The 16,637-nt window shown below is 43.7% G+C and overlaps 1 protein-coding gene across 11 annotated transcripts in view; it reads left to right on the top strand.

Moving 5' to 3' along the window:
* The window catches only part of FGFR3 (fibroblast growth factor receptor 3), a 129,348-nt gene that overhangs the window by 88,398 nt on the left and 24,313 nt on the right, over positions 1-16,637 (top strand). For 4 of the 11 annotated variants that reach the window (XM_086964214.1, XM_086964212.1, XM_086964219.1 and 1 more), the window contains 5 exons: positions 332-519; positions 3,187-3,335; positions 6,251-6,372; positions 12,455-12,565; positions 13,759-13,949. In XM_086964214.1, coding sequence (XP_086820340.1) covers positions 332-519; positions 3,187-3,335; positions 6,251-6,372; positions 12,455-12,565; positions 13,759-13,949 — 761 coding nt within the window. The remainder of the gene's footprint in view (positions 1-331; positions 520-3,186; positions 3,336-6,250; positions 6,373-12,454; positions 12,566-13,758; positions 13,950-16,637) is intronic. The other 7 variants (XM_086964221.1, XM_086964215.1, XM_086964223.1 and 4 more) reach the window with 3 other exon arrangements.

The following is a 16,637-nucleotide window of genomic DNA, read 5'->3' as shown; positions in this document are numbered from 1 at the left end:
CTGGAGTACAATGCCGAGTGCTAGTTTTTCTTGGTCTACATGTGTGTGTGTCTGACCTGTCTGGAACCCTCTGCATGCCGTTATGAATGGCGGATACGTCCAGACTGTGTTTTTTATTTGCCAAGATCTCAGAACAGTCTTCTGTAAATCTCACTTTTGTTTTTAGCCTATTAACGTTATTAGTTAGAAAGTTGTTAGTCTTTTAAAAAGCAGCATAATGATGCTGACAGAAAACAAAAATCACTTCTGGTTTAGACACTGTTTTATGTTTTATTGTGCTGGTAATGTTAGGAAAGAAGCTTATTATTTTTTCAATGACTTTAATCTACAGCAGAGCCAGTCCCAGATGTCGATGCCTCTGTCGGCATTCTTTTTGCTGCAGGTTGTGTCGCTGCAGGTTGCGTTGCCGTTGTTATACTGGTAGTGATCATCATCTTTACGTACAAGATGAAGATGCCCTCCAAGACCATGAACACCGCCACTGTGCACAAAGTCTCCAAGTTCCCCCTCAAGAGACAGGTAACAGAAAGTAGATACAAGGTTCCTACCCTCTGCCTGTCTTCTCCCTTTCTGTAGCTTTTGTCCGAACTTTTCTCTGCTATTGAGTTAATTCTGTGATTAAGCCAAATCCTTGGATTAGTTGTGCAACACACCAGGCTCAAGAAATTTACACCTGTACAGGTTTAGGCATAGATCAAGTTCTGTATTGAAGGGCATTTTTGCAATGGTCATTTTTTTTCTTCTAGCATCTATTTCAATGTCGCAGCTTCATTATGCTTAAATTGTGATGACATCCTACCTAATTCACCTCCTACATGGAAAAAACATTTGTGATTATTTATCAGTTTTTGCAGGAGGAAGTCTCTTGACTTAACTTTGGAATCAGACATTCATTAGTCAAAGATTTTTCTTGACACCATTGAAGCCAAGAAAGTGCCTGTAAAGATGTGCAGCTGGTTTCTTGTGCCATAATTATGTGGAACTCTTGACAAAGGCCTGCTGCAGAGCAGGAGAGGGTGGTACTGGCGGAGTTGCATAAAAATTCAGCGAGCAGCGGAATTTGGCAGGTCGCGCTGCTCGCTCTAATTTTTAACGCTGGGAGCTTGTTCTGAACTGTAAAATCGGCGTGCCAGGGGACACTGCTTCTTTCTGCCGCTCGCGTGGATTTTCTTCTCGAATGCTTTCTCAGCTCAAACGGTAATGACCTGCTGCACCAGCCCACATTGAGAAATCTCGCTGGGAGACCTTCTAGCGCTCAATGCTCAACAATTTAACATTGGCGAGCCGCCCACGAGAAAAACCCTCCTCCATGCAGCAGTTGGAGGAGCTTTTCTGGAACTCCGCACTCCAAGTGGGGAGAGGAGAGTTTATTCCATCACCCCCCCCCCTTCTACTGCAGAGTTGGCATCGAGTTGATAGTTCTTCTCAAAATGTATTTATCTCAATTAAGGCGCATGTACAGACGTTATTCTTTCAAACACAATTTACCTTTCCGTTTTGAAAAGTTTTTTTGCTACTCATAAACTTTTAGTCTTGCATTGATAACCCAGCGTGAGGGTCTAACAACGGCGTCTCACTTGGCGTTGATGCCACTTACAGAGTTGCTGAATGACTGTGAAATAGTTAAACGTTAGTAACAGTAGTTACATATGTGCAGTGTGAAACCAAACCAGGGCACAAACCTATCTGCAGGCCCTTCATGCTGCCTTTCCACTGGCGGGAAAGTTTGCGTGTTAGAGGAGTCATTGTTTGGGAGAATGCATCCATGTGCTTTGTTTACTTGTATTCATTAATAGAACTGTGGATAATGTGTGCTTATGTTCCTCTGTTGTCGGCCCTGCTCTGCCCGTCTGTCTATCACCTAAAGTGGAATGGATCTCTGGTAGCTGTGCACTGATTTACTTACTGTTTTAGTCCACATCGTGCCACTCCAAGCTGTCTGGATCGCTGAGCCGGAATAAATCTGTCTCGGAGATCTGCAAAATTCTTTTAACGATCTAAATTGTGCCCATAATTTGGCAGCCAGAAATTCTATTCAGTGGCGTTGTATGATGGCTTTTGTGACCTCACTGGTCCCTTGAACTGGACCCGCAAGAGACATCCTTGTTTGTAAAGGCAAATGTACTATGCCAAGTTGACATTTTTTTATGCTGATTCTCTGAATGTTATAGCAAACATAATTCTATCTTTCTTAGACCAAGGATATCTTTAATCTTTTCAACATGTGGTGTAGAAATGTTTGTCTCGGCCCATACTACTCTTCAAAGCCCATCTCCTCCATTCACAAACACTCAACTTGGATAGTCCTTTTAGATCATCTCATTCCTTCAATCTAAACTTAACCATCCATGCCTGTAGTGCACTCCTCCGAGAGAGATAGCCATGAGAATTAACCTTCTCTTAAATCTGTTTCCTGTTGCTGCTACACCCACTTCATTTATGTCCCAGCCCAAAAAAAAGCTGGGGAGTAGACCACTTGAGATGCTCTCGGACTGGGAATTGCAGCAAGTAAATGAGTAGTTCATAGCCCTTTAGATGCTTCTCCTGTGCCTCCATGTGTCCTTTGGTCCAGGATCCAACACCGCTTCCCCTGCAGAGTAGAACGTCTTTGCCATTCTTATTGAATGTAGCCCTAGACATGTAAAATGGCTTTTGTGGTAACGTCTCTGGGGTGGTTTTCTTTGACAGTTTTTAGGCCAGGCAATAGCCAAGAAAGTTTGATATTTAGTAACATTTCACATACGTTATACTTAATGATAAGGGCTTTCAGTCTGCCCTTTTCTTTTATTGATATGTCTTTCTGTATTTTCCCTTTTTTTTTCTACTCACTACAGCATAGGGCAGTGGGTTTTCTAATTTCACTGTAAGTGATGGCAATCTGCTCTTTCACTTGAAACACATCCACATGCACATTGGTTCCCTTCAATGCCACTGTCTACTGTGTTTTTGTTTTTTCTAGACAAAAAAATATTGTTGCTTTTAACCAATTTGTTTTTATTTTGGTGAGGGCCCGACGGCACCTCCATCTATATTGTTTTACCAAACAAATAACATAACAGAGCAAGCATTGACAAAGCCAAAAGGTTGGTAGCCAAGGCCAGAAGTATTGACTTAACCAGTGCTTATTTTATTATGTACCTTGGTTTCAATAGTAGGCAATAACAGTTTGTGTTTGCTCAATTCAAGCAGGTTTCACTGGAGTCCAACTCTTCAATGAATTCCAACACCCCTCTGGTGCGGATCACTCGCCTGTCCTCAAGCGATGGGCCGATGTTGGCCAACGTGTCCGAGCTGGAGCTACCGGCTGATCCGAAGTGGGAATTGTCTCGTTCACGGTCAGTTACCTTCTTTTTTTGTTTGGAATTGTTAAACTGTTCTGTTTATTGTTCACGCTTTTACTGAAGGTAATATTAGGAGAGAGTGTGGTTGAGACACCTTGTGTATTTAGACTGATTCTTGACAATGCTTGGTCTAATCATTAACCAAATAAAGTGTAAGAATATTGTTTTAAAAGTCGTGGATTGTTGCTTTTGTCTCCTCTGCTTTGTTGCTACTAGAAGCCTGATCACTTCACCCAGTCTTCCACCAGTCTTCAGTAATCAAAGAATTCTCCCACCCGAGAGCCATAGAGAACACCATTCACCCATCCCAAGGACTCTAAGAAACCCTCTTGAACTACTTCCACAGTAAGATCTCCTACATCAATTTCAACCCTCAATCCCAACGACCTCAACTAACTAGCAAAATCCAGCCAAACCATTTCTACGTGGTCACCGCCCTGACTACCTCATCATTTCTTCCATCCACTCCAAGGCACCCATCACCTCTACAACCTGGCAACAAACCCAGTCAGCATGCAACTCAGCTGCATCCTCAATATCTCCATCTCCAAAGCAACCTTCCCAAACAGATGAAAACACGCAGATATCAGATCTCTCCTAAAGAAAGCCTCCACCGACCCCCAACGATCTAAAACATCATCTTCCGATCTCCATGCTCCACTACCCAGCCAAAGTACTCGAGAAAACCATCAGCCAGCAGCTCACCAAATTCCTGGAACAAAACCACCTACTGGACGCATCGCAATCAGGACTCCGTAACAACAACAGCACTGAGACCGCACTAATTGCCGCCACAGACGACATCAGAACACTCCTCGACCATGAAGAAACTGGGGCCCTGAGCCTCCTCAACCTCTCTGCGGTCTTCAACACAGTCTCCCACAATACCCTTATCAACCGACTCCTTAACATAGGCATATGGCAAGACGCTTTTAAGTGGATCGTCTCCTTCCTTACAGGACGCACACAGAGCATCCGACTGCCTCCCTTCACCTCTGCACCCAAAGACATCATATGAGGTGTACCACAAGGATCATACCTCAGCCCAACCCTGTCCAGCATCTGCATGACCCCCTTCGCAGATGTTGTCAGATCTCACAGACTCAACATAATCTCTTACGCAGAAAACACCTAACTGATCCTCTCGCTCACCAACGACCCCTCCAATGCCAAAACCGACTTCTGCAAAGCCATGACCAACTTAGTCAAATGGATGAGAGAAAACTGCCTCCAACTCGACTCCGACAAACTGAAATATTGATGTTCAGGAAGAACACCGCCACATGGAACCACAGCTGGTGGCCTGCAGAACTCTGACCCACAGGGAACTACCATGCACGCATCATCCTCAACAGTCAGCTGACCATGAAACGACAAGTCAACGCTGTCACCTTTTCCTGCTTCCATGCACATTGTATGCTCTGCAGAATCTTCAGAAGGATCCCAACCATTTCCAGAAAGACCATCACTCAGGCCCTTGTGACCAGCCACCTCAACTACGGCAACGTCCTCTACATCGACCTTCTCCACCCAGCTCCTCAGAAGGCTCCAGACCATATTGACAGGCTCATCCTGGACCTCCCGAAATGAACCCACATCACCCCCCACCTGAGAGACCTCCACTGGCCTCCCATCCAGAAGAGATGCCTGTTCAAGATCCTCACGGACACCTATAAAACCCTCCACGACCTAGGACTGGTCTTACTCAACCATTGACTACTTCCACAAACCCTCCAGACACCTGCGCACCTCTACACTCGCACAAACACCCTGCACCCGTCGCCGCGGAGGCCGCTCCTTCTACATTGCTACTAAAACCTGGAATGATATTCCCCTCCATCTCCGTACTGCCCCCTCGCTGGCAGACTTCAGAAAAAGACTCGAGACCTGTCTCTTCGATGGAGGCATGGAGCCCAGATACCCCTAGGAGTGACTGTTGCGCTTTAAAAATGCAGATTGATTAATTCCTCTTGGAGTATAATGTAAGCTAACGGACTCTTAGAATAAATAACAGCCACCTGCTAGCTTGATAAGCAGGCTCAGTTGCAGGCGGATTCTGCAGCCCAGGGGAGTCCCTGTGTGTATGACCGATCAAGGAGAGCAGCCTAGATCAGGATCAATGGGCGTGTGCACCCAAACTAATGGAAGAGTCATTATGGGAAGTAAACTTGCAGTGTTACTTCTGCTGTCCCCACACTCTCTTTCCCTCCAGGTTATCAATCAGCGAGGGTTCACCTTCTTGAGGGAAAATATGCCTCTCTGTGAGTTCGATAGGCCTTAGCTTGGCAGTCCATTTAAATCTAATACTGACAGACCAAATTATAATCATTGCTCTTTAGTATTAACTGTAAGATCTGGAAATAAGAGGTGTTTGTATTTTGATTAACCTCAAATGAGTCAACGTGTTAGGCACAGTTCTCTGATAGTTAACTGTGGCTTGTGGGTGGCACTCGAGGTGGCTAATAACCCAGGTACCGTACTGACTTTTGAGGAAAATAACCTTTTGCGTCCAGCATAATTTTATCAATACTTGAAACCTTACCAGTTTTAATATGTCTTTCATTCTTTAGTATATTTCTTAATGTCTCCCAGGAAGTCACTTTATTTTGGTACCTTCTTTACATTAGACCACCATATTATTTTTGTGCAGCATGCAGCACAACCCTTTTAACTCTTAATTGCGCTGGTTTCTCACTCTATATTTTAGTGTAAAATGTGTGCCTTTAAAATTGGCCTAAGTGGGGCATTGCATTGTTGTGGGATATGCAAATTAGGGAGCTACTGTTGAAAGCAATAATCAACTGCTGCATTGATATAATCTAAATATTAATATCAAACTAGAATGTAATATCTGTTCTGCTATCTTTTCGCCCAAAATGTTTATTATCCTCTTTTGTGCTTTTCTTTAGCTTGACTTTGGGCAAACCTCTTGGGGAAGGATGCTTTGGCCAGGTGGTGATGGCGGATGCGGTTGGCATTGAAAAGGAGAAGCCAAATAAGGCCACTACAGTTGCTGTTAAGATGTTGAAAGGTGTGTTGCTGCCTCAGGGTATTTGGCAATAATGAAATATTGGAAGGGACAGTCAGTCGGGCAGTGTACCTTGGGTTATTTAGAGTTTCTTAGAGTTACAAAACTAAAGCAGTCAGTACTCCCAGGTGTTGAGAAAATCCTGATAATTTGGGGTATTACCACAAATCTGAGTTCCACACCTCAGAGAGGGGATAACACATTAAGGCTACACAAGTTTTGCCTTTTTGGAAATCTGCTGTGGGTAAAAAGGGGGAATGCTAGCGTAGGGCCCTTTAGGATGCTGTACTTCTGCAGCATTTGATCTTTCTTAGATTAACATGCTTGAATCATTCCCCTTGTCAAAGTGATAGTCTTTCTGTAACTAACATAGCAGTACAAAGCACTGTCTGCTCGACAATTTCTAAAAAGGGCCATTTTATTACGCATTCACCTCATTATAAATAGCACAAGGCGAGAAGACCCACACAAAGTGTACATTTATTGCTTATGTCCAAACCATAAGCCCAATAACTGCTAAATGTACAGATTTTCAGCAAATAGAGAAGAAAGTCTGTTCAGATGGCTCCATAAGATCAACACTGTGTGACACCCCTTACCAGGCAATGAATCTAAGACCCGCGCAACTCGTTATCTTAAGCGGCTCAGTCGCACCATGGCTCGACCGGCTGTCCTACGAGTTTTCCGATGTGGGCTGGGTAGGTGACGAAGTGCCCTTTGCCAGAAGCGAGTCAGGTGTCTTCCACACAGCTCTGGCCCCACTAGGACAGTCTGTGGGACCCACCAATCAGGGACTACGGTATTGGGGAGGTCCTCTATGAAGGGTTAATCCCGCGACACAATACAGGTCGTATACTCGATTCCTTCAACCACTGGGGAATCTGCAGCAAGTTGATGAGCACTTTGGTCCTGATGAATTGCCTTAGAGGCATGAAACATGTCGACCATACTTTGAATGAGGGTTGAATGAGGCTTGATCACCTTAATCGTTACGCCTCAATACCCCTCATTTTCACCAATTTTTAATAAGGCAGTGAGCCATGTTATTAAAGTTGTCCTTATGGACTCTACTGACCTTTTTTAAACCTCTCTCACGCTCACTTTTGCACCTTTTCTTAGGCCCCTCACACACATGCACCCATTGGCTAAGGAATAAAAGAACTCCGCTAAAGCGTAGCACTGAGTGCTACCCGACGGGCATTGCATCGCCAGCCTGCCGCAGGAGCAGGAAGCCAATAATGACACTGTACGATCATCGGGTGGGATAGCAATAGCCGTCCAACCTTTGACTTGTGTGAGGCATCCTTAATTCCGTTAAGGGATTATTCCAATCCCTACCGCAGACACTCCTAGAGAGAGAGGTTTTCCTTACTTTAGTCTATCCACTGTGGGGAACTCTGTACACTTGTTGTTGGTCTCTACGTTACAGGACATGTACATTGGACCCCGGTAAATATTGTCCGCTTCCCGTTCCCCCTTCTTGTTATAATGAATCTAAGACCAGCTGCTTTAGATCCGAAGAGAAGCATAAAAAAAGGAGCCAGAGGCAATCCCTAATTTGACAGCAAGGATAGCGCCATAAAGGCTTAACTTCTGTCAAGCTACATGAAAAGCGTAATAAAAAGGCACAGGAAAAGGCTGACAGCTCAACTTCTCATGAGAAACAACACAAAAAAGACCTTCTCCGATGTCCATTCCTCTTCTTTCCAATCATCTACAAAAAAAAAAGCAGTCAGTTATGCCATTGACAGTCACTTCGTCTACTGCACTGCCTCCAACTGCAGCCGACATCCCATTGTTGATGCTGCAAGCCAAGAGTAAGTAAGTAAGTAATTCTTTATTGCTCAGTTAATTAAAACCATTGTAATCAGCATATTTACATGTAAGAGAACTTAAAATATTTTTTTTGTCTAATACAAGATTGGTATCAAGCAAGCCAAGAGGAAAAAACACCTTATAGAACCACATCTGTAAAAAGGGAGATCACAGACAAGTCTGTTGATGCCACTGTAGAAGGCTCATCCATCGACGGGCCCTTCAACTGACAACTGAAGCTGTCGATGATACACGTCCAACATGCCCATCGTTGGCTGAGTCATTAAACCCTAACCTTTTGACGAGACCATTGGCAACTGACCCGCGACGAGCCATCATTGACTGGTCCATCGATACCACCTTTGAGAAAATGACATTCCCTAAAGTTTTTGACTAAGGGTCCAGAACTCCGTGCCTGAAGCACAACCACTCCTAACAAAATCCAGTTCCTGCCATCATCCAAGCTGCTTCATAGTGAAGCTGAGGATTGATTCAGATCTGGATGTAGTTCTGGACAAATTAGAATCAAACGTCAGGACAAAGAAAGAGCATATGTACTCTTTAAAGACAGTCAGAACCCTTACATTCTAATTACTCAACACAATTTTGGGAAGACCAAGAGAGAGAATTAAATTGTAGACATCATGACTCGTATAAACCTTCCTGTGAGAATTATGAACTGCGTCTAATAGTGAGAGTGCCACTAGACTTAATTACAGACCTGCGCCATAGGATGGCAGATTACTATACCATATTTCCAACAGGATCAAATTCACAGTTGGCTCCCTAACCACATCAGCCACATCCTGATCCAAAGTCCCCAATACCTTTAGGATCAAGGGCGGTCCCTCCTCATGGAAAAGATATGTCCTCACCATTATGCTCATCATTCCAACAATATTTGGATGTGCCTCCTATTAGAGTGGATATGTCTGATGATAACCAGTACACTGATGTGGAGGAGGAGGAATTACCTAGCTCAAATGAATCAAGAGGGGATGAGTGTGATGACTCCCTTCTGCTAAAGGGGAATGCTGCAATACCATTTGCGGTTGATACACCACCAGATGACATTAGCACATTTCATACCCTGATGGAAAGAGCTGCACAAAGATTTGACCTTCTTATGGCAGTCGGACAGAATGACTGCATTTTATATGAATTTAAAGAACGAGCGCAGACACAAGTAGGAGCTTTTCTGGGGGGAACAGCATTTACAACCCAACTTTTACCACGCAGTACCTTTACCACGCAACTTTTACAACGCAAGTCGTTACAACGACTTGCGCTGTAGGATAGGGAATAGTTTAATTTACTATCCAAAACCTTCCCTACTATCCACGGGGACTGGAGTTGGAATAGTAAATTAAACCATTCCCTATCCAGCGCCCCCCAACGCAAGTCGTTGTAACGACTTGCGTTGTAAAACCTGCGTGGTAAAGGCATGCGTTGTAAAAGTATGCGTAGTAACGACATACATCCTTATTTTGGTGGATCACATCTGAGAAGAGGTATTTAAGCTGATGCAGACCCCACCCACAGTTGTGGCGATGGTTCCTAGACTGAACAAAAAATATAAGGATCCATACAATCCACTGGCTTGTCGTCTAGGCGACCCAAAGCCAGACTGCTCAACGTTTTGTAGATTTTTCTAGAAACGTTGAGGTTGCTTTTCTAGACCTCCCCGCTCCTAACGCTAAGCACTTTGTAATTGTGCAAACCCAAATCAGAAAAACAGTTGTACTGCAACCATTACACAACACACTGAGCAGTATCTGAGAGAGATGTGTTCTAGGTAACAATCAATCACCTGAGATGCTACAAGAACAATCAGGGAACCCCAATTCCTCTTAATTAAGAAATAACACTCAAAATCACTAGAACACAAAGAATGCATTTTAAATATTTATTTTAAAACTAAAATCATAGTCCAGTGTACACAATATGAATTGTAACCACAATGAAGACATATAACGTGGTAGCAACAACAGTTACCAGAAGTGTGAATAATGGATACCACTCCAACATGATTGCTGTTATTAATACATAGCAATCTTACCCTCTTTCTGCTGCTTCCAACCGCAGGTAGAATTCTAGCAAAGCAGAAAGTAAAACCTATTACCAGTATCAGAGATGGTACACACCTGCAAACATGTTTGCACAATAAAATTTTGTGTTCAAGGAAATAGGTCTGCTGTTTTCGTCTCACGAGGCCGGCTGCACTGATAAATCAGTGTACGAAGGCTAAGTGACTCCCATTCCGGAAGCCTTCAATAAGAACCAGAGAGAGTTTTCTGTATCGCCTGTTCCTGTGTCACCGGATGTGAAATCCGCTCTCTCTCCTTCACTTTCTGTGCTAGACTTATATGCCATATTCTCATTGTTAAGCACTCTTGGTGAAAACGACTGACAGTAAGTGGCCTGATACCCTTTCAGTTATTTTCATTCTACAAAAAAGTGTGTTCGAGGCTTATGAGCTGCAGATAGTACACTGTGCATTAGATCGCCACCTGGTGTTAGGCTCGGATGATTGCAGGTTGTTGTCTTGGAAGAATCTACAAAAAAGTGTTTTTTCTATATCAACAAAAGAGAGACCCGTAGTTGTAAATCCTCTAGACAGTTGTGGCAATTATGAAAGTTCACCTTATAGCAGTCTTGCATTATAAGAGCTCCCCAAACAAATCACTAATCTGGTCCTATAGAATCGAAATGGAATTGTGTTAATACTGTTTGCTATCCTGTTTCAGGCCTGTGAATCTATGACAGATCCAGTGCTGGAGGAGACATTTTTTTTTCCTATAACTGTAGTTTGCCAGAATTGGTATCTTTCATAGAGTAACCCTCCTCATCAAATAGAGGCACACCTCAAACATTTCTTTGTATTTATCCTCCACTCTTGTGCTAAGAAATTTGGAGCTGTTAAGACCACTAGGAGGGGTGAGGCTAGGATCACTCTCACCTCATTGGCTGAAGTTTGTGCCTTTTACAACAAGAGGATTGTGCTAATAAATGGGCAGTGTTTAGGTCTAGTCAGGCAGGCAGAACCTTGTACTGCTATGTTACTACCATTTTGGTATTCACAGAAGGCACTTACTCATTTTGGTATTCACAGAAGGCAATTACTCACTGAGGAGTAAGTGCCTTCTGTGAATCCCAAAATTAGTAACTTACTCATTTTGGTATTCACAGAAGGCAATTACTCATTGATGAGTAAGTGCCTTCTGTGAATACCAAAATGAGTAATTGCCTTCTTTGAATACCAAAATAAGTAAGTGCCTTCCGTGAATACCAAAATGGTAGTAAGTTCAGGATTTTGTCCTAAGTTAGTTCTGTGAATCAGGCCCTTCGAGATCAGGGAATGATTCATACCACAGAATCTGTGAATGATACCAACGCTGGAGAGCTACAATTGCAGGTAAGGACCTTTTTTCATATCACACATCTTGGAATCCTGGTTCGGTGCAAACTCGTGTTTGTGCCCAAATCCATAAGTGGAATGATAGTCTAAGAACCAACAACCACTTCCCGACTTTGGAATTGGGGAACTAGGGGCCATATTATCAAGCAAGGGCGATACATTATCGCCGCTTTTATCGGCAGGAAACTGCCGCTAAAGCAGCGATAATGGGCTTAATAATATGCCCTTGTGAATTCCCATAGAGGCCCAGGTTAACACCAGAACCTGGGCTTCTTTGGGAATTCCGAAGGGCATATTATCAAGCCCATTATCGCCGCTTTAGCAGCAGTTTCCTGCCGATATAAGCGGCGATAATGTATCCCCCTTGCTTGATAATATGGCCCCAGGTTTGACTCTTGGCATCACCTCAACATCCTGTCATTCTGGGCAAATCACTTAACCTCCTAGTGCCTACAAAAATGAATGTGCCCTTGTGTAATGTAACTGGTGCTGATGTAAAGCGCTCAAATACCTTCGGGTCGAGTTCACGCTATGTAAAACAGCAACAACAACAAAAAGCCTATTAGTACTTCCTGTGGGACCAAATTTCAGCACAGATGTAGAGATAGAGCATCTAATATAATAAGGATGTTTAGAAGAGGCTCATCAGTAAAATGCGTTGCATAAAAAGTGATAAATGCTCACAGTCGCCTCCCAGCAGAGTGGCGGCCGCGTTCTTGCAGTGGAATCTGGAATTACTGAGACCTCTGCAAGTTCTGTAACAAGACTGTACACCATCTGCAATTCTATGCGCTCCACCAGATTAGCCATTTTCCCCTCTCCCTAATGCTTTTATCTTTGTTTGGCTTGCAGATGATGCCACCGATAAAGACCTGTCCGACCTAGTCTCTGAAATGGAAATGATGAAGATGATTGGGAAGCACAAAAACATCATTAATCTCCTGGGAGCCTGCACGCAGGATGGTACTTTTCACATGGATAATTTATTTTAAATTCTTTGAATTTCAATACAAAATTGAAAGACAGTTAATAAAATATACAATAGACAAAAACACTGCTAATTTCACCCAACACCCCTGTGAATTAATTAACGAACAATATATCAGAAAAAGAAGTTCACAAAAATCCTGAAAGATTAGAAAGCACATTTGGATATTGGACCCTAAAATTAAACCTAATGCTTAATTCCGTTAAACATTTTCCACAATCTGAGTGTATGTAGTAGTAAGTATGTTTCATGTTAAACAGGTGGCCCTTTACCTTTTGTTTTCTATGACCACCAGAGAGGAGAAGGCTGGTCCTCTCTCACCATTCTTCCATCAATATTCCCTTTCCAGCCCAAATCGAGGCCACATTCAGAGTACCTCCTGCACCACCCACAAACCTGTCTGACTTATCCATGCCAGCTTCTCGGCTCTGTGTCTTTTTCGGTCGTGCCTACATAGCCACTCATTCAAATTACTTTCCTCTCTGCCCACAGTCCTGGTTGTGTCATTCAGAGTGTACTCCTCGAGCCAGAACACAGCCCAACCAATCACCTGGACCTTTTTAAGTCCCTTCTACCCATTGAACAGTCCAGCTGACATCCCAACCGCATTCAGACTCAATTGTGCCATGCCTGCTTTCTGGCACGTTTTACTGATCCTGTTTAGGGTTCTTCTCTGCAGTATGTGCAGGTCTGGTCCCTTCATGTGCCTGGTCCCTTCATGTGCCTGGTCCCTCCCGTGCCTCAGTAAATTCTGTACCACAATATTTCATAGATGCCATTTCTGAACCCACAGTCTCATCCAGCAAACCTTCCCAGAACCTCTCTCAGCTTTCACCGAAAATGGTTTTACCAAAAACATGTTAAAATGTATATGATGAAAGGGATTTAACTTATTTCACAGGCTACTGATAGCCTTTTTTCATGCATATCATAACTAATCCTTGCCATATTTTATGCATTTTTGGCACCAATAATACTACCAACCTCTATCTTCATCATGCGAGGTGTGTGTGAAGAGATCCCATTAGTATAATGCAATTAAAGTATCTGAGCTGCAGGAGGGTCGGCATGGAGCTCCCTGAGCATGCGTTGTAGTGTCGATCACATTTACCTCCCCGCGTGACCCAGCTTCCATAACCCGGTGCTCTGGTTGCATGTCCCTCTGTAGGCCCGCTCTACGTGCTGGTGGAATATGCATCCAAAGGAAACCTGCGGGAGTACCTGAGGGCCCGGCGCCCTCCTGGCATGGATTACTCCTTTGATACCTGCAAACTTCCCGAAGAGCAGCTGACATTCAAGGACCTGGTATCCTGTGCCTACCAGGTGGCACGCGGCATGGAGTACCTGGCCTCTCAGAAGGTGAGCCAGTAACACGTGTTGCTCTCAGCTGGTGGGACGTTTACCTATGTAATCAATGGGAACTCTGTACTTGTTGAGGGACAAGTGTGGTTTATGAGTGAATGAATAAAAAAAAAAGAAAGAAAGTGACCATGATCAGCCCTAAATGTACATGGAAAGGTTACTGAAAAACGTTTAATCCATATTGTATTGAAAACAAAGCATGTGACTGGGCGTTTTTGTCGTAATTTGCGCTATTTTAATTTGAAAATATTTTTAAAGTTGCCTTGCATATGTATTTCATGTAGAAGTAAAGTAAGTTCTACATAAAGAAAACAGCCTAGTTAGAACATGTATTTAGGATTCGTATTTATTGATATGTTTTTTTACTTTCCTAAGTACATCATATGTTTTGGGTTACGTATATAGCACTCATACCTGTCAACTAGCCTAATGTTTAGGAGGTGACTTTAGGACAGCCCTGTTTTTTGTTGTTGGTTTTTTTTCCGAGCAACAGCACTAAGCATTTATGAACTTGCGAGCCTGCACCTTTAAGCAGGATGGCAAAACGACTTGTTTTAGCGACTTTACAAGTGGGCTCTAGAGGGTCTGGTATTTTCTGCCCCTCGCCCCTTAGGATTGCCTTTAGAGTTCCCTGTCCCTATATCGGTTGTTTCGGTGGGAGAATACAGTGGGATTCTGAGTTGTACCCTAGGGGTACTCTCAGAAGTGAGAAACTACCAGTAAAACTGGAATGTCCACCAGATTCCCTCGGTTATTCCCCATTTTCACACTGGAGTTTTACCCAGACATATCAGTCCCCCAGATCTGCAAATTTACTGCAAATGTTGTAATCGCCATTGGGCTGATATCTTGTTGTATTGGACCGATCAGGATTAGCACAGGGCTTGTAACGAGGCCCTCGGGACTGTTAGTAGAAAAAGCTAGGCAGGCTGCAAGTCACTCTCATGACATAGGGCTCACTGGTGACTGTTACGGTGCGGTTCCATATATACCTTTATCAATGAGGAGGATGCGCTTCAGCATAGCATCATGGACTGGATGATGCACTATGCAAAGTGCTTGTGCGCTACTGTAGCAAAACTCGTGTACTTAGATATGGTACTATTGGGTCTGTTTTGTTGAAAGAAAGTGAAATAAGTAGAGGTGCTCACAAGGAGACCACAACGATACGTGAAACTCTTCCAGCGTCCAACAATTTGTGCAAGTTCATCGAGTCTGGATTATGATACTGAATGCAGACGGTTTGGCTTTGCCAAAGCTTGTTTTCGTTTTGCCATTGTTTATAATAAAACCATTCCAAGTTGGGCACAGTGAAGGTGCATAAGTGTGCACACATGATGGGTATCTCTAAATGCTTTATAAAAAAATATTGCAAGGTGGCAGCTGTGCATGGGCGGGTTGCCATCTTAAAATGGTTTTATCGGAAATCATTCCCATAGCTGGAGCAAGAGGTAGCACACCTCTGTATACATGCCCACACAGGTAGCCATCTTGAAATGGTTTCAAAAGCATCAAGGGATGGTTACCTGCGGCTCTGTTGGCAACAGATGGAGCACTGGGGGGGGGCAAGCTGGGGCTGGGGACAGCAGTACGTTAAGGAGAGGATCAGCGAGAGCAAGAAGAGAGACTGAGAGCAAGAGAAAATATAGTCCCTCATGCATTACAATGCAAGTACCTGCGTCAGCAGTAGAATGGAAACACGCGTCCAGCCTAAACACAGTGAGCTTCAATGTGCCCTTATGTGGACAAAATAGGGGCACAGCCTTTCTATCAGGGAGCAGGGAACTGAGATAGGCCATCCGTAGAATCATGAGCAAAGTATGACCAAGAGCCCTCGCCAAGTAAATTACATCCAATAGGTCTGAGGCCAACAGACCGCTAGCTGAGATCTAAAAATACATTTTTAAAAAGTGAAAATAAATGCCTTGGGATCATAGGTCTAGTGAAGAAAGCGTCTGGGCTGGTCTACTTTGTTAGTCTTTGGTGACTGTCCCAAGATCAGGTGTTGCTGCTGTGCTTGTACCTACAAACGCTGGTGCTGGCACCGTCCAGTGTAAGGGTCATCAGATCATGTCTACCTGTTAAAAAAAGCTGACAGCCCCGGAAGCTCATTGGATCCGAGTGAGTCATAATTGCTGAGTTTGCTATGCATTTGCTGGGGGAGGTGGTGAATGGATTGTGTTATGTGAGAATGGATTGTGTTAAGTGCTTTGGCCACATATCCTTCTTAACAGTAAATAAATCATAGTATGACCCCATACACTCTTTAAATATGTGTTCGAGGCATGTGGGCTGCTGAATTCATATCTGTGCATAGATCGCCGCCTAGTGTTGGGTCCGGATGATTGCACATTGTTGTCCTGGAAGAGTCTTCGAAGTATCACGAGATAGGTGGCTCCTCCCCTGGACTACAGTGCGCATGGGCATCCTCTCCATCTTCAGATTGTTTTTTTCCACCATTGGGTTCGGATGTACTTTCTTGACTCAAGTTCGGAATCGATATAAATTCTTTTCGCAAGGCCAAAAGGCCTTCGGGGCGTCGGTATTGTCTCTCGTTCGGTGCCTACTTGATCCAGTTCTTCGAACAGGACGTCGAAGGCAGTTTGCCTTTTTCGACACTAAAGGCCCCATCGACAATGGAACGGAGCCCGTTGAAGAGATGCCCAGTCTGCAACTCCAAATACC

This window comes from Lissotriton vulgaris, chromosome 3_2 (genome assembly GCF_964263255.1).
Source record: "Lissotriton vulgaris chromosome 3_2, aLisVul1.2, whole genome shotgun sequence".
In the NCBI taxonomy this organism is placed as follows: Eukaryota; Metazoa; Chordata; class Amphibia; order Caudata; family Salamandridae; genus Lissotriton; species Lissotriton vulgaris.
This window is presented reverse-complemented; position numbering and strand designations above follow the sequence as displayed.